This window comes from Dermacentor variabilis, chromosome 1 (genome assembly GCF_050947875.1).
Source record: "Dermacentor variabilis isolate Ectoservices chromosome 1, ASM5094787v1, whole genome shotgun sequence".
In the NCBI taxonomy this organism is placed as follows: domain Eukaryota; kingdom Metazoa; phylum Arthropoda; class Arachnida; order Ixodida; family Ixodidae; genus Dermacentor; species Dermacentor variabilis.
Genome location: NC_134568.1, coordinates 66,440,145 through 66,458,410, shown reverse-complemented (window position 1 = coordinate 66,458,410; position 18,266 = coordinate 66,440,145). Strand labels below are relative to the sequence as shown.

The 18,266-nt window shown below is 48.2% G+C and overlaps 1 protein-coding gene across 2 annotated transcripts in view; it reads right to left on the bottom strand.

Moving 5' to 3' along the window:
* LOC142578861 (ribosome biogenesis protein BMS1 homolog) overlaps positions 1 to 18,266 on the bottom strand; it is a 195,465-nt gene that overhangs the window by 278 nt on the left and 176,921 nt on the right. For both annotated transcript variants that reach the window (XM_075688505.1, XM_075688515.1), the window contains one exon: positions 85 to 243. In XM_075688505.1, the coding sequence (XP_075544620.1) occupies positions 85 to 243 (159 nt within the window). The remainder of the gene's footprint in view (positions 1 to 84; positions 244 to 18,266) is intronic.

Below are 18,266 nucleotides of genomic sequence, written 5' to 3'. Positions count from 1 at the left end.
GACACAAAACAACAAATTAACATTAGTTCTGTGCTGCAGCTAGCGCATAAACTTGAATATCACACAAGAAAGATGCAACTTTACCTCCTTTTCTGCTTCCTCCAGAACAACAGCCACACGCTCAAGGGCATTGCCTCCCTCTGTTATTGACTTCACCTTTGGCTTGTCCTTGTAGGGAAGGTTCTTCTGCAGCTCCCTTGGGATCACGAAGGGTTTGAAGTGGAATGTTTTACGCTCAGGAGGCTGGAATTGAAAGAAATGCCACACAAAACACACGAAATTAAGCACAGAAGTTATCAAGAAATTGATATAACATAGTAAAAACAAAATCTAACCATAATAAATTCCATGCAACAAAGCTAGAGATTGAAAAGGCTTTTGGACAGAGGTATAAATTTCAACCCTGCAATGGAATGGACTACACTTCACTATGCCAACTGTGCCACATGTGGTACACTATAATGATTAGAGTAACAGGCACTAGTACCAGTTAGCAATGACTGATGTGTACCATGGTACCCTTCGGTACATTATAGTTTGGTGCTAATCAGCTACCTCAAGCTCCATGCATGGCATCAATCAGCAATTTGGTATGTCGTATGAATCAATTTACCAAGAATTGACACAAATGATTCAGTCCATTAACAGAGTATGAAGCTACTTAACACCAAATCATGCGGCGCACAAATATGCCACATCATGCTTGGTCCACCGATTGAATCAGGGATTCAATCATTCATGTAAATATGCCTTTGTCAGGTGTAGTGTACTATGTCATGGGGATCAGTCAGCAACTGCTGAGATTGTCTGCCCCTTTGCCAACAAATCCTTTTGTACATGCTACTGGTGTTGTCAGTGGCAATGAAAATTTCTTTCCCTTTGAAGTTAACATTCCAACACTACCTGATTACATTACATATCTTCTTTTTGATCCAAAAAAATCCAGCATACACTACTAATTGCCATCTCTTTTAATAGGCACCAAAATTTCACTACATTAGCATTTTTGCAGCAGCTGCAGCCTTCAGTCAAGCCTGCGACTTTCTGCTCAGCAGCCAAACATTATACAGCAGCTGCTGAGACACTGCAACAAATACCAACTAATAATAGCTGAAAGTGTATTACAGTGGTGCCTTCCTAAATAAACATATGTGTATAACTAGGGAGTGAAGGCCCACAGTGTGAATGTGAAAAACACTTGCAAAAAAAAATACAATACATATTTATCCGAAAAAGATAAGACCATGCAGTGACTAGTACATTTGCGAAATAAAATGTGAGAACGTGAAGGCGTTTGTTATGGCAATAAATTCCTTGCACAACCTGCTCATCAAGCTGAGGTTCTTAATGAAAATTCAAACAAATTGCTCTCAATAATGAAAAAAAAAATTGGAGGACGCTTAAGCTTCGCCTTCAAGAGTGGAACGCGACAGCGTTCCCATCGACCCGCCAAGGGGTGTAAGACAATGCGCTACGGCGCAGGGATCACTTACGAGGCGCCCCGCATGGGACTTTGCGGCCACCTATCACACGGAGAGCGTCGAGCAACGCAGCGTTCGGCGCGGCAACGAAACGTCTGCCTGAGCAAACGGAACGAACCAAAGAACTCGGTGTCTCGGAGGGGGAAACGATCTACGCCAGCCAAACGGCGTGATCGGCACGGGCAGAGAGATAGATAGATAGTGATCTAAAGAAAGGAACGGCGCTTGATTCTGCAACCCGCGTGGGAGCACGGCGAAGCGTCGTCAGGGGAGAGGGAGTCTGAGCCGCGATGCGCCTGGCACCGGTCCGCGCACAGCCCCAATGCGCGCATGGCGCGCCACCTGTCGGGGCAGCGCCGTACATTGAGAGGAGGGGGTCTTCTGTGTTCGCCGCAAGATGGCTCTGCGTGTGCGGTACGCGCAGAAGAAATGTAGCGGAAACTTACTTCGCTACTCGTGTAAATGCGACTTCTGTAAGTTACATGCTCATAATTACCGATATACACCGCAGTATAACTTTCTACGGCACGTTTTTAAGGCAACACCGCGTTCACTAGAAGCGCGTTTGTACCTCTTTCAAGCGTCGAACTCGTGGCTGAGTGGTAGCGTCTCCGTCTCACACTCCGGAGACCCCTGGTTCGATTCCCACCCAGCCCATCTTGGAAGTTGCTTTTTATTTATGAAGTGCCTGCCGTTATTTATCGCTCACGGCCAACGCCGCGGACGCCGACGCCGACGACACCGGCTTTTCTGCGACACGAGCTCCTTAACGCTATCGCGTTAAAAACGAAGTTGAGTCTTCTCTTTGGCATGATGTGCACCTTCACCTTGCTGTGTGCCTGCATGTGGCACGAAGCCAATAGAATCAAAAAAGCACAACGTGTGACAAACTTCCGTTAATCTACATCTTATCGCCAACCAGAGGCTATTAGTTTTCGCTAGTGTCAAAAAAAAAAAGCAACGGAAATGCATGCACGGCGGCATCCTTCCTATGCGCACACCCTGTGAGCACTAAACGAGTGAGAAAGAGGCGGTCGCCCTTTGAGCGATTAGCAAAGAGATAGCCATTAGTCTTGCAGGCACAAGAAGCCCAAACCCCCCGCGGAACAAACCCAAACCGCCGCCCGCGTGCGCGCCTATGCGCGAGCGGTACTATATAGACGCGCGGGAGCCAACTAGCTCTAAAACAAACTGTGCAACGAAAACCAATGTTGAATTCCAATGGCGGAGTCGGAGCAGCCGACGGACTATAGAGGCTAGAAGGTTCTCCTAGTGTCGGGAGCGGGCGCCCTTTCCCGAAGCGCTGGAGAAACCAGTTTGGATGCTTGGCGGGGTAGTTCGAAGAGGGCGCTGCGCTCCTGTGGCGGGTTACCGACGCCAGCCGAAGGAATGCAGACACAAGTCTTCGTCAGTTTTTGGTAGCACTTGTACCGACGTAGTTCACTTTGTTGCAGCCTTTATTTTCGTTGAGACCGTAGTGCCACGGCTTGGTGCGATGCGACGTTGAACTTCTGTGATAATGCCTTCAAAAAAAGAGAGGACATGTTTTGTTCCCCTTTGTAAGGGCGGTTACAAATCGTCTATAGAAAAGGTGTTGTTGTTCCGCGCTCCATCCGACCCTGTTCGCTTGAAGGCCTGGGCAAGGTACATCAAGAGAGACGTTGGAAAACGAAAGAGTGATGTTGGAAAACGAAAGGCTGACCACCTAACAGAAATTATTGATGAGCTATTGGATGATGGCAATTTGGAGTGTGCAGAATCTGTGTTGAAAATACAAGGCAAGCAGTTTGATCATGACAACTGTGTCGAAAAGCACAGTGACAGTAGATTAGTATATTATATAGCCGGCTATGTTGTCAGAAAGTTTTTAAAAAAATTTCCATGCCCAGAGTGTGCCTCTTGCCTTTGTATTTTGCCCCTACAAGCAGATTCTGATGTAAATTCTATACTAACCAGGCAGTTTGATCATGGGGGCTTGATCTACCCTTCCAAAGCTGTTGAGGAGCTTGTTTGTAAAATTGAGGACACATTTACTGTGTATTTCAGCAGGAATCAGCTTCATGCTGAAAGCATGGTCTGCTTTTTGCATTTCCTTCAGGGAGCGAAGCTTAAAGAAGTGGGTTGCAGTGAGCATGGGCGGGGTTTGACAACAAACATAATAAAGTTCTATGCACTGACGAGGCTGCACTTCTTTGCAAAAGCAAAGAACATGGAACGGAGCACTCAAAGAGAAAAACAGAAGCTCCTGAAAATAAGGCGATGCCAGTAGAATGACAGTCGCGAAAATGCTTCCTGCTTTTGTACATACCTACCTTCGTTGTGCAATAATAAAAAAAGAAAAAACTTGTAACATAGGTTTTGAAAGCGCTCCCCATACAGCGTTTTTGCGGACCATAGTGTGCAATCTTGTAAAGCTGCAATAAACTATATGCACGAGAAAAACGGAATGCATTCCATTTTCTCTCCACGCTTGTGGGCTGATTAGTGTCGCTTATCCCGTAGAAAAAAAAAAATATACCAACCCCATTTTATTACGGCCGCTTGCGTAGCTTCCGTCACTCTGGTTAAAATGGCAGCACAACAGGGACGAAGACAAGGCACATAGAAACACATGACAAGTGCACCGTCTAGTTTCTGTGTGTCTTCATCTCTTACGCTGCCATCATAACGAGCTATGGGCAAACTAGCCCAAAACGAAGTTTTATTTCACCGCTCGTCACGATAAGCGTACTGGCCAATATAGTAAGGTTGACTAGCCCTCATAGATTATTGCGTGCCTGTTTTCTGAACTTGCAAATCGGCGGAAAGCGCCGGTCACTTGCGAGCGCCCGCTGCAAAGCGCGCCGGAGCCCGCAAGAGCAACCCGCCAGCGAGCGCTGGCGCCATCTGCCGGAGCATAGCAAAGTATTTCACGTCGGCACGCGCCTTCACGACACTAGGATAACCTTCTAGCCTCTATAGACGGACTCTGCGAGCAAGCACTCGACTCTGGCGTAGAGCAACGCCTCCAAATCCGCGAGTGGAACACAACCTGCGCCGCCGGAGCAAGGCGGAAGCGGAACTTCTATCGCCGAGTTACCCAGGATGCCTTGCGTGTTGTCATTTCCTTCCACTGTTTGCTCCCAGCACCGCCGCACCGGTCACTTGTCTCTTCAGCGCCATTCACCTGTTGTATTTTTAAAAGTGTGGAATGGATATCTCGCCAAGCGTGTAGCAGCTTTTGCTTCCTCGCGAGTTGTGACCGGTGGCGCCTCCCAGCAGACAAACGTGGTAAAGGAAATACGTCACGCACAGTTCCGGTTCACTCCGTCGATTTTGGCGGAGCACCTTTTTCTGCTTCACGCTGAATCCACTATTGTTGAATTCCAATGGCGGAGTCGCAGCAGCCAACGGACTCCGCGGGCGAGCACTCGACTCTGGCGCAGAGCAACGCCTCTGGATCCGCGAGTGGAACACAACCTGCGCCGCCGGAGCAAGGCGGATACGGAAGTTCTATCACAGAGTTACCCAGGATACCTTGCGTGTTGTCATTTCCTTCCGCTGTTTGCTCCCAGCACCGCCGCACCGGTCACTTGTCTCTTCAGCGCCGTTCACCTGTTGTTTTCTTTAAAAGTGCGGAATGGATATCTTGCCAAGCGTGCAGCAGCTTTTGCTTCCTCGCGAGTCGTGACCGGTGGCGCCTCCCAGCAGACAAACGTGGTAACGGAAATACGTCACGCAGAGTTCCGGTCCACTCCGCCGATTTTGGCGGAGCATCTTTTTCTGCTCCACAGAGTGACTCCCGCTCTGAATCCCCTCCGACTCTCTCATTGGAACACCTTACTCCCGCCCTCACTCTGCCATTGGAACAAACTTGCTCCGAAACGAGCAGAAAAACTTGCTCTGACTCCGCCATTGGAATTCAACATATGACTCTCTCATTGGAACACCTTACTCCCGCCCTGCCTCTGTCATTGGAACAAACTTGCTCCGACTCCGCCATTGGAATTCAACACAAGAGAGGGAGGTGCGCGAAAAAAATTCCCTGTATTTCCACATAGTGGCAGCACATGACAGAAAAGAAAAAGTTAAGAAATTGGTGCGCTTTTGAAACGTACAGACGGCGCCATAAATATACAACATCGACCATTCTTGGACTTTTTCGCGGCGCCGTAAATTTACGTCATTGACCCTCAAAGGGTTAACACCTTCCTCATGTTTGCATTCCCGTATAGTAAGCTAAAGGTCTTGAAGCTAACATCCCTCAATAACATAGGTAAGGCAACAAACGCTGTTCTAAAAGTGTCTATTCTTTGCAGTCGATTCATTTTTGCACATTCTATCAACATATATCCTCTACCATTCCTAAAGTCGATGCCCTAGCTTCCTATCGCCTTTTTCGCAGGCTACTTCCCTCCCCCGCCACCCCTTCCCCCCACTATCACATTGGTGTTGCCCATGAGTGCAGTATACCAAGTAGCGCGTCTATATACTATCGCTCGCGCATGGGTGCGCGTGGGTGGGCGGCGGTTAGTTTGGGTTTTGTACCGCGGGCGGTTTCGGATTCTTGCGCTCGCAAAATTGATGGTCATCTCGTTACTAATCGCTCAAAGGGCGACCACTTGTTACTCGCTCGTTTATTGCTCAAAGGGTGCGAATATGAAGGATGCCGCCGTGCATGCGTTGCCTTCTTTTTTTGGAGACTCGCCAAGAGTAATCGCCTCTGGTTGGCGATGAGACGAAGATTACCAGAAGTTTGCCGCACGTTTTGCTTTTTTGACGGCCACACAACCACATAGTTTTCTTCCAGTGTGCTCACCTACGCAGTTCGATTATGCTATGGATGTAAGTATTAGTGTTAGAAGAGGAACATTTGAGACTTGAGAAATATTCTTGTGTGTGCATTTTCTAAGCCTTGAACTATGTGTATAACAATGTCATCATGTTTTTAATTCTTAAAGTTTACTTCCTTTTTTTATTGTTGTTATTCATGAATAAACAATACAAATATACCAACGCAAAATATTTTTTTCTCACTTTACGGTCACCCTAGAAGAATTCCAGTAAACTTTTTTTTCAAAATAGGTCCCTCTGAAGAATTTAAATCTGCAATAAAAAATAGACACTGGGCGGTCGCATATGGTGAAAAAAATCTACCCTGAAAGGGTTAAAGGCCCACTGTGCACATTGGCAGCTAGCTGCCGAGGAACTGATGCCACTGAAGTGCGGAGGCGATGGCAATAAATCAACCAATGCTGAGATCGTGTGTGGCGTGGCTCAGTGTCTCACCGCAAATAGTAGAGCCACCGAAGTACAACACTTAGACGTCCTCTCCTGATGTTTCAGCAGCCAATCATAATATAACACAAAAAAATCTGGATCAACATATGTCCTCAAAAGCGCGAGCGATACGTAGCAACAGCGTTTGATTCGGAGAGCATCTGCTAGTTCAGCACCATGTAGGGGGAGCCACAGTCAACAGAAGAGAGAGAGAACGTCGGCGTAGAAGGAGAAGGAGATGGCACTACTTTTAGTTCATTGAGGAGCTTTACGAAAAAAAAAAAAACAATGGGAACAGTGGTGCACTTTTCAATAGGGAAAACAACATGTCGTCGCACCTCAATGTCTGACTCGGCCCCCGGGTCTCGGCACGTTAGAGGGAGCTGTTCAAAGCACTCTTTGTTTCGAGAAACGAAAGAGACGCCGCAATTTGCTTTCTGCCATCTCTTTGAACACATTTTGCACCTCCAACCACTCTGCTTCCTCTGCGAGCAACACCAGAACCGAAGCTCCCATTGCAAATGCCATGCATTTTCGCGAACTAGACTGTGGATTCGACCCGAACATGCCATTTGGTAGCTGCAGCCACCAAATGGATCCAATCCAATCCTCCAGATGTGCCAGGCGAAGCCAGTTTCGTAGTGAGCGTGTGAGAGCTCGAGTGGAACCCTTCTCGTCGTGTTCTGCTCCTAGCCGATGATGTGCTCGGTTTCGAAATGATTGACAGGAGGGTGTTGTCGTTTTGACATCACCAAAAATGTGGCCCCGCCCCATGGCTGGCGACGTCTGTGCGGCCTTAGCAAATTGTGCTAGGCAAAACTGAACAACAATGAACAACAATCTATGATTGTGCCCCAGTAGTTTCGTTTTGGCTCGGTACGGTGTGTAGGCCGCATGCCTTCAGAATTGCAAGATTGCCATTTATGATCACGTCGATAGCGACCACGGTTTCGTCTGCAGTGGTTGAGGCAAACATCAATTTCATCTTGACTTGGCGCGTGCATCAGCCACGTGCCTTCAAAAGTTGCGTAGTCACCAACTATGATCGCGTCGATAGCGCCCACGGTTTAGTTCGCAGTTGTTGCAGCAAATGGTAGTTTCGTTGACTTGTTGCAAAGCTGCTGAGGATGAAGAGCACCAGTTACATCTCGATGGATAGACAATGGGTTTGTGACCAGCTAAAGAAATAATCAGGATGTGCGCAAGGTAGTGCAAAGCGTGTCTCAAATGAAGGCATGCATTGCGGCTGCACTGCGAAGGAGTCGCAAGGCGTTCACTGCTGCAAGAACCAATCACCAATCACTCATGAAATGATGAGAATTGCAGCTTCTGCACTACATTTGTGCAAAATTGAAACAGGATTTGTGCATTCATTCAGTAAATAAAAGTGCGTTGACGTAGTAAGCATTTTTTGTTTCCTTGATACCCATGATAATTTGACTTTTGCTTAATTCAGACATTATATGATGTCCCATGAAATCCCAATTAACAAAGCTTTACTGTACATCGAGTTAAGAAAATGACCACGATGGCATCATGTATACAATTTATGTCATAACAAGCATGTGATGTCATTGAGGTCAAGACATGACATTCATGTTATCTATGCATTCATGTCATGTCCCCCCATGCCTATTCTTATATACAGTAGACTCCCTTTAAGACTGACTCCAAGAGACCATGAAAATTTGCTTGTCTTATAAGAAGAATTGACAATATGACGAGGTGCATCCAAATATCTTACTTCTATACAGTAAATAAAGTAGACTTACAACAGCGGAAAAATAACATAAAATGCATTTATTTAGCTGAACTTAAGAACTGTCTTCAAGTGGTACTCTTGCTTGGTTTCATCCAGTCCATGATGGATGTTTGTCACTCCTGTGCGAATTGGCAAGCACCCACAAATGACGTCATCTCACCTAATGACCTTAAAAATCCTTCTGCGCCTATGTGCTGCTAGAAGTTCACTAGGGAGTTCGTGTAGGCATCTGCCACCTTACAGGCCATCGGTGCACGCTCCCAGTAAGCAAAAGTGTGAAGGAGCGCCTTGAGCACGCAGCAAAACGCCACCTAGAGGAAAGTCCAGGTGACGTTGAGCAAAACGGGGAACAAAAACGAGGCAAAATGTTGCAGAGGAGGAAGGTAGGTGGAGACACGCTGTGTTGACCTCCTCTAGCAGTTGCTAAAGGTTTTGTTTGCGATATGGACGTACCAGGTTCGTCTTGTGATAATACGGTCCTTGCACGCCGTGCACTGTGTGTGCAAGTGAAAGCGTGCGATGGTGAGCTGACGATAGCGGCTCAAGGGAGGAAACAGGGAAGGAAGGGCACCGTCTTCCATCACGCACGTGGCACCAGGGGAGGGGAGGGAGGGCGTTGTACTTTGGCTGCGCACGGTCCTGCGGGCTTTATTTGAAAGCAATCTGCTCAAGGGGCACGATTTAGGTGCGCCAACTGCTCTTAGCTTTGCGTGCACGCCCCCCAGGCGCGGTGCATCAAGAATTCCAGGATCGGTAGTGGTGGTGGTCACTCCTAATGCTCGTCTTAACCGAAGAGTATGTCTGAGGCTGTTCATCTTAAATGGATTTTTTTTTTGCCCTTTGAGTCTATAGAAAACCAAACAAATGTTCCCCTGTTCACCATTATATGCAAGATTTCGGCTTAACCGAGTTTGTTTTAATGAGAGTTTGCAAAGAATGCTTCATATAAAAGTACAGAGGTCAAGTGCACTCTGTAGATGAATGAGTGCGGTTTCCTTGCAACAGTCGTCCAGCCCTTCTCTCAGATATCCGCTGCCCTAAACAGTGTAGACATCAAGGGTGGAGTTGGTGCCATTTGAGGCTGCTTGATGACTCTTGAGTGACAAAAGTTTATAAGAGAAATCAAAGTAGTCACCAGGATGTGCGTTGCTGTTTAAGACACCTCCACACTGGATGCATGGAGCTCACACGACAAACCGCAAATGCAACCTTTACAACTTAGCAGCTTGGCTTGTCCCATTATTCGGGCACAGGCAGCAACTAGTCAATCAATCACCGTTAACAACCAGGTCTTTCCCAGCTTAATCACAGAGCCTGTCCCGGATGCCCCATCTGCCCTTTCCTCCTAGCCGTGCTCCCATGCGTGGAGGTAATCTTAGAGGTAGTCTCTCCATGGCAAGTGCAAAGCACAAACTGAGATGGTTGGTGCATTGATGTGCCTTTGGTTCCAGTGCATCTAGAGTTGGCAGTCGCGCAATTTCGTTTCTGAGACATGGTGTGGAGTGTTTGGTCGCATTTGGCAGCTAGTTCGTGGTCTTCGAGCGAGATATGTGTTCATGTTTGCCTAAGAGTGCGTGACACCTCTTCGCTATTGCCATCAATGCTCCGCCTTTATGGCAAAACTGTACCTTTTTGTTTTGTTTGTTTGTTCAGGAGCAATAGCCGTATCCTATTAAACTTTTGTTTTTAATCTGTGGCCGCTAGTTGCGGGCAGTGCAACTAGCGGGAGAAGTCGCGGGGCGACTTTTTCATTGCAAGTTGCTGTTCTCGTTGTGACGATTGCATTCATGAGGCTGACGCAACGCCACTGTCGCACTGTCTGCCACTGTCGGGCCTGAATCGCCTGTGCTGTCGCTTTCCGTGTCGTCCTCATCACTGTCTGTAGGCTACACTTTGGCAACAGAGGAAAATAATGGTGAAAAGTCGAACCTCGGAGTCGACATCTGTTCACGGTCGCAGTAGCGCTGCCGAGCAACTTCTTCGCATTCCAAATACAGTCGAACACGGATATATCGAATTCGACGAGGATCGGAAAATAGTTCGATATAGCGAAAATTCGATATACAGATATAGGCCGAAAAAGCACTCGCTATCATAAAAAATTGTGGCTTACCGATTGGAACAGCCGCGAATCACATAGCATGTGCACACAATATGAAAGCGCTTTATTTCATGGGAAAAAAATAACTAATTTTGGGCTGCTTTTTCCTCTGAGAAATGAAATTTAAAACACTAGTCTCAATCTTCTCGAGACTGTCCAGGTGCGAGAGCCCAGTGCCTTCGATTACACCGCAACAGCACCGAATCAGGCTGAACGCTGACGCCAGTTTAGTGGCTGTGCACGGACACGTTTCTTCGAAAACACAGTTGCCCTCATCGTCGATGGAATCGCCGTCTTGAACGCCAGCTATTCCGGCCACAATGTCCTGATCAGCAAGGTCAGCTACCGCTTGAACTTCGCTGTCAGCGTTAATGAAGTCGTAACAGTAACTTCGGACGGGATGGCGCCGGGAAAATTGGACAAGTCGCGGAACGCGTCCTCCAAGCACTCATCGTCACCTAAAGCTTCCGGACATTCATCTCCGGCCACTTCAAGGCCTGCCTTGCTGAAACAGTTGGCTACTGTGGCCTGCTTCACGTCATCCCAAGCGCCGGTAATCATCTGGATCGCACCGAGCAGGTCAATCTTGGGATCGGTTCCCATACAAAGGTTTATGAGGAGCCGTTGAATAAGTCGCTTCCGATAGCCTACCTTGAATGCCTTTATGATACCCTGGTCGAGGGGCTGCAGTCTCGCTGTGGTGCTCGGCGGGAGAAACTTCAATTCGATGTGCTGCAGCTTGCAAGTCGTTTGATGGGCCGAACAGTTGTGTACCAGAAGGCAAACTCGGTGGCCCGACTTACCCAACTCAGCGTCCCAAGCCTGCAGCCATTCAACAAGAAGTTGACGTGTCATCCAGGCCTTCCTATTACCGCCGTAGCGGACGGGAAGCTGTTTACAGTTCTTGAAGCAACGCGGTGACTTGCTCTTCCCGATCACAAATGGCCGTAGCTTGCACGAGTCGTCCATGTTGGCTGCAAGCAGCACCGACATACGCACTTTGCTCCTTTTACAGCTGTGGCACGAGGTTCCACGAAGATAGAGTGTCTTATTCGGCAACATTTGCCAAAAGAGACCAGTTTCGTTTGCATTGAAAATTTCTGCAGGCGAAAACTTCTCAGTGATCTTCGGTCACTCCTCAGAAAGCCACTGCTGCATCTCCTGGCTGCTGACAGCCCCACTTTCACCTGAAATGGCCTTTCCTACAATGCCATGGCGGTTTTTAAACCGTTGCAGCCATCCAGTGCCACCGCAAAAGTTGTCTTCGCCAAGAGCCGTAGCAAACCCTTTGGCCTTTTCGATTAACATTGGGCCATCCACGGGAATATTTTTCGCTCTGATTTCAAGAAACCAAGTATAGAGTGCCTTCTCCACTTTGTCAAAAGCAGCAGGGCGCACACGACATGCTCCCGAGCGACTTTCCTCACCTGCTTTAAGCTTGATGTCCTGCTTGTTTTTTAACAACGTACTTAAAGTACTCTGCGGAATGCCGAATGCGTCTGCCACGGAGGACTTCTTTTCTCCATTCTCGACACGCCGGATTACTTCAAGCGTTCTTGCAAAGTCCAGATTCTTCCTCTTTTTTATGTCCGCGGATGCCATAGCTCACCAGATGACCGCAATCACACACGCTACACACGGCACGTTGAAACAGAGGTACGCACAACAAAACGCGCAATGCGCAGATGGAGCAGTCCGAGCGAAGCCTGTTCGAGCGGCAGTCAACGGGGCTGCGAAGGAACGACAAAGGGAAAAGAAAGAAGAGAGCGGTGAAAAAGATCGGCGGAATATGCCGTCGAAGGTGCGGTGTTCGTTTTTTGAGCCCTCTCTGGCTCTCTTGTCTCCCCTGGCCCACGAGCGACTGTGCCGACCCCTCACTCTCTCTCTCTCCCTTTTTCCAGGAAGCGTGGCTTGGAAACGTCGCCAGGTCTCCATGCCGCGCACTCTTTTCGCTGAGCTCCAATGCCCTTGCCCAATGCACACGCTGGCAGTAGAGGAGGAGCGAGAGAGCTCGCGCTGGTGGGGCGCAAGAACCGGGGAAAGGCTCTGCGTCTCCGTCGCTAGGCGACGGCCGCGCTTGTGCAGAGGAGGAGCCTGCTGACTGACTCTTATTAGATTCGTCGGACGATCCCACCGCTGTCAACCAGATGTAGGAGTCGTCGGACGATCTCGCCACTGCCACCATTTGAAGGAGTTGAAGGTCGTAGAGAGGAACTCGGTGAACAGGATTTATTTACATTATTTACATCTCTAGCAAGACATACATCGACAGTCTAGCGTGACTCCCATATGAAGCCCGCAAGACTAACATACAGCAAACAGCTTACAAGCACACAGCTCACGAGTACATTTCGAGCATGACAACGAGCACGCAGCTCACTAGTACATCTCGAGCACGACAACGAGCACACCCAGCAGCCAACAATCGCTGCTTATAAGCTCTCTGCTCGACATCGTAGTCTGACATCATTCAAGATGACCCGCCCTTTTGGAGGATGAGGGCTGTCATACACGTGCCGCACACACACACAGGTGTAAAGGTCCAGAGCCATCGTCAGAGGGGCTTCGTCGAACTCCTTCACTCGCAACGGCGACGAGGCTAGAGGTTGGCGGCGGCATTCCAAGATGAGATTACCACCGCTGGCGTAACTGGCTGGCAAACTTGCACTGCAGCTGGCCGTTCTTAACACTCTGCGGAAATGTTTTCCTCTGAGGACTGGACACGAATGTCTTTGGGAAAAGCGCACCTTCCAGGGGCGCGGCGTTCGATATATCGAATGTCCGACGAAAATGGAATTCGATATACTACAATATTGTCCTATACTTTTACATAGTACTTTCAAGGGGGTAATCTGTGTGTTCAATATAGCCAATAATTCTAAATATGAGGTTTCGATATATCCGGGTTCGACTGTACCACACACTGTAGTCAACGGTAGATCCCTGTCGTGTTGGAGCCGACTTCGTGCCACGTTCGATAGCAGGAATGGTGTCAAATTTTTCTTCTATGCTGAGCACCTGGTGTTTTTTATCCAAGCTTCGGCACGACGCAAGTGCAGTCGAATCCAACTACAGTGGAATCCCGTTCATATGTTTTTCATTGGACCGGGAAAAAAAACGTAAAAGCCGGGAAAACGCAACAGTGAGGAAAGCTCCGAAAATGAATGAAAAAAGTGCAGCTTCAACTATAGACAATTTATTTCCACAGAGTGCGCTTAGGACTCAAAAAAGTCTAGAATGGTGGCTTGCCGTTTCTTTCGCTCACTAGAAATCACCACACGTTTCTCAATAGCCTGGAAGGCCGCATTGCTGTCAGCGTCGCTGTGAGGTGTCGTACGTACCTGCGGAGGAGGTCCAGAGCCGCGACGGCTTCTCCAAAGCTAGGATTTGGCAACTCCCCGGCATCATGCGGCTCGTGCTCCTCGTCGTCACCGCGCCACGACAATGGCAACGGACGAAGGAATACCCATGGAAAATTTTGCCCTCTCTGGTGTAGTCATGCTAACATGCTAACGATTGTTTAGTATTGCTACGGAGCAAGCGCGTCTGAACAGCCCGGTTGCGCGCGGCACAACGTGGTTTCGCAATAAATGTAAACAAGAGAGGAGAGCTGGCCCAATAGGCGGAGCAACGCCATGAGCAACGCCAACTTCCGGCTTCACTTTAGCTTCACAAAGAGTCACGTCAGGGCCTCTCCCGAGTTTCCTTCGTCCGTGAGTCGACCCGTCCAAAAACCATACGGTGACCGTAATCACAGTGATGATAGTGAGACCATTTTTCACGAATGGCCACTTAGTGGCGGCCACTCGAACTGGCGTGCGCCTTCTTGCAGCAAGTTCTATAGCCAAGCCCGGCCAAGCACGGCCAAGCCAAGCCAAAACTCGTCAAAAGCCAAAATGTCGGTTGGAGCGCGTTGCCTACTTTAGCGCAGGCGGGTTCGGGGTGCTAAGTTGCAACGTATCATGTGGGAACGTTTTCAAAGCTACTACGTAACAGCGGGGTTCCTTATACATTGGATCTTATGGAAGCTATGCCACAACCGGATGAAAACGACGTAGCAGCCGGGAAAACGCAGCAGTGAGGAATGTAACAGCGTGGTTCTACTGTATATCAAACCTATTTACATCAAATTATTCTTTATATCGAACAATTTCTGAACATGGTATATTACACTAAGTATATATAGCAAAAGTTACGCTTACATCGAACAAAAATAGCAGCGACTCCCGATATATCGAATGTCAAGCAGAGGAAAAAGGCACCCAGAAGTTGGCCTTCCCTCGCGGCGACGGGGAAATCTGACAGCGTGGCTTCGTCAAACCGCTCTCTCTACCATGACCGCGCTGCATCGAGTGAGCCATCGACAACCCCTGTAAAAAATGATCCTGGCCCGCACGCAGCACTTTCTCAGACAGCCAATCAGTGGCTCTTGCGCCATTGTCGTGCAAGATGGCGCAAGTGCGAGTTGTCTTGCTGCCTTTTGGGTTTATTGCGTTTGTGCCTTGGAGGCCTTCTCCCGCAGTGTTGCCGCAACGAAGCGGCAGAATTGATTTTTCGCCATGAAGCTAGAAATCATAAATCGGGTCAAACGTGGTGAGAAGTCAGATGCCCCGCAGCGTGCAAGATTCTGAGGAGCACTCTCAGCATGATCTTAAAGAATAAGGGGGAGATTAGGGCTAAAGCGGACAAGCTCGCGACTCCGTGCCCGTGGCACCTAACGTGTGCACACGGCCGTGTACAAGTGGTTCATCCGAAATTGCTTCAGACGTGCCAGCAAATTCTGATGAGTGCAACGAAGCCGTTGCCGGTGTTGCCGAAGTTTGGAGCGAGCTGTCAGAATTTCCGGAAGCCGTTGACGAATCAATGGTCATCGAGTTTGTGAGTGCAGATGATGGTGTCGCGACCACGGGAGAGCCCGAAAACGAAGACTACATTGGCGACATTGTACCGAGCACAAGTGATAGTGGTCACAATGAAGAAAGCAACGACTGTCCTTTGCCCAAATCCACCGAGGTGATTGGCGCACTCACACTAGTCCGGTGCTTCTGCGCGAATGTGGAAGGTTGCGGCTTCAGCTGCTCCGATTCTTTAGACAATGTGGAGAAGTGCATGCGTCGCAGGCAGCGAAATCGCCCAAGCAGAAGAAAATGCAGGACTATTTCATGCGAAACTAAGCTACTTTCATCAATAAAGTGATTTTATAAATGGTATGTGCTTTTATGATGTCCAATTTTTTAGCAGGCTTATATCGAATTATGCCCTACTGGGGGCGAGCTCCACCACTGGAAAAGCTGGCGCCACCGTCGGCTGCATCGGAAGAGTTGAAGCAAGCTGAAAACGAAAGTTTAAAGTCCCACCTGCGCTGCGGTTCTGATTAAGTGGGGAGGCTTTACCACTTGACAACATTTGAAAGTACTATAACACGTAGTGGCTGCTTTTGGAAGTGTGCAGCTCGGTACCACAGTGCCGGACGTACACAACGGAGCCCAGTGTCAGCCTTATTCACACGTAGCCGCAGGACAAGAAGCTGCATGAAGCTTGGCTTGCGAAACTTAGAACTGGGACACTGCCATCGGCTACAACTCCGGTATGCAGCAAGCACAAAACGCGAGGAAGATTTCTGCTACGGCGCCGAGACTGCGATGTTCGAGTAGTAAAAAACGCGGACTGAGACGCTCGCCCGCGTCCGCTGCATGGCTAATGTCATGATGGTTTGGTCTATGAACTTGTTGATGCTAGATACTGGCAAGTTCACTGGAACGGAAAAGAAGGGGTAAGACGCACATTAAAAAAATTCATGGCATATGGTCTTGTTTGTGTTATTAATTAATGCACTGGATTACGAAAAAGAAGCAGCGGGAAATCGCACGCTGAGAAGACCAATAAACATACAGTGCGACGCAACTTGAGAAATAATATTGAAATGTCCAAGAATTTAGAAGACAAAAAAAGATTGAATCGTTGACCGGCACATCACAGTCGCCGTAAGCGTCGAGGTCTCTATAACGAAATTATTTTATAACAGTTCTGATAGCGTCCATGCAACAATGGTTGCTAGTGTAATGTCAAATGCTCATATGCTGCGGCCTAAAGCTCATGGCACGGTGCGAAAACGCGCTCACAGTGAAGGCAAAAAATTGTGCGTGCACATGCATGCAGACGCGCAGTCGGTTGCTGTGAACCCCTGCGATCGCTTCATTGAGGCTTCATTCTGTTATGCTCCATTTGGTTATACAGACAGCCCACTACAAGAACATATTTCACATAGTTTACTCTCAGCGTTTGCCTACCTATCACGCAAGAAGTTGGTTCGGGAGACTCCATCGTGGTGACCACGCGCAGTGGCATTCACTGTACGTATTCGGTAAAGAGACAGCGTCTAAATAATTCTGTGCTTTCAGTTTGCCCAAGATTACTATATTGACAGTCAAAAACTTCCCTCGTTTTAAAAGTGCTTACAAAATGTCCGGGAGGGCTGCCGCGTGATATTTTTATTCAGCGCTGTAAACGAAACCTATGAGGAGCGCGCGGCGTGATCCCTCATACTACGCAAGGGAGGCACTTCCAACAGATGGCGACTCCGTAAGTCCTCGCCCCCAATATCGAACTGATAGGCGTTTTTTTTAAAGTTCGATATAGCCAGGTTCGACTCCATTAAAATGTTTTCACTCTATCTGCACAAGTCGCGTTGTGAGCATCGCTGTCGCAAATGCAATTTCAGAGGTTTGCAATTTCACCGACCTTTTCATTATGACCACAATTTCGCCGCTAAGATTGACTGAATAGGAAGCTTTACAACCTCGGCTTGTTCTGCAGCAGCAAGAGCCTGATTTTATGTGGTGTGGCCGGGCAGAAAGTTGTGTAGCCTGAGTACACATTTGAATAACGATTGCAGATTAGATATTTGTGACCAAGAAGTTTCATGAAAGCAAGCAGGTTGTTTGTCGATGTGCCGCACTTATCATTCCGGTAACTGGACGTACTGCACGTGCGAAATAGCTTTAGAATGTCACACACATAGCATTTGCCCATTAATCGCTACAGATGTACCAATAGGGCGCCAAACCAAGCGATAAAATGTATAACGAAACTGATAAGCTACATGTTGAGCAGACTGAGCAGCACGGCTTTCCTTCTCGACTGCCTGGCAGCTGAACCCACGGCATCATGCTGAGCAACAAACACATGTGCATATAGAGTTAAATCTCAACGAAGCCGGACAGGCCGCCATTGGAATATGAACCTGGCAACGTTAGAACGTTATCTAGTGAGGCGAGTCTAGCAGTGCTATTGGAGGAATTAGAGGGCAGTAAATGGGATATAATAGGGCTCAGCGAAGTTAGGAGGCCAAAAGAAGCGTATACAGTGCTAAAAAGCGGGCACGTCCTGTGCTACCGGGGCTTAGCGGAGAGACGAGAACTAGGAGTCGGATTCCTGATTAATAGGAATATAGCTGGTAACATACAGGAATTCGATAGCGTTAACGAAAGGGTGGCAGGTCTTGTTGTGATGCTTAATAAGAGGTACAAAATGAAGGTTGTACAGGTCTACGCCCCTACATCCAGTCATGATGACCAGGAAGTCGAAAGCTTCTACGAAGACGTGGAATCAGCGATGAGTAAAGTCAAAACAAAATACACTATACTGATGGGCGACTTCAATG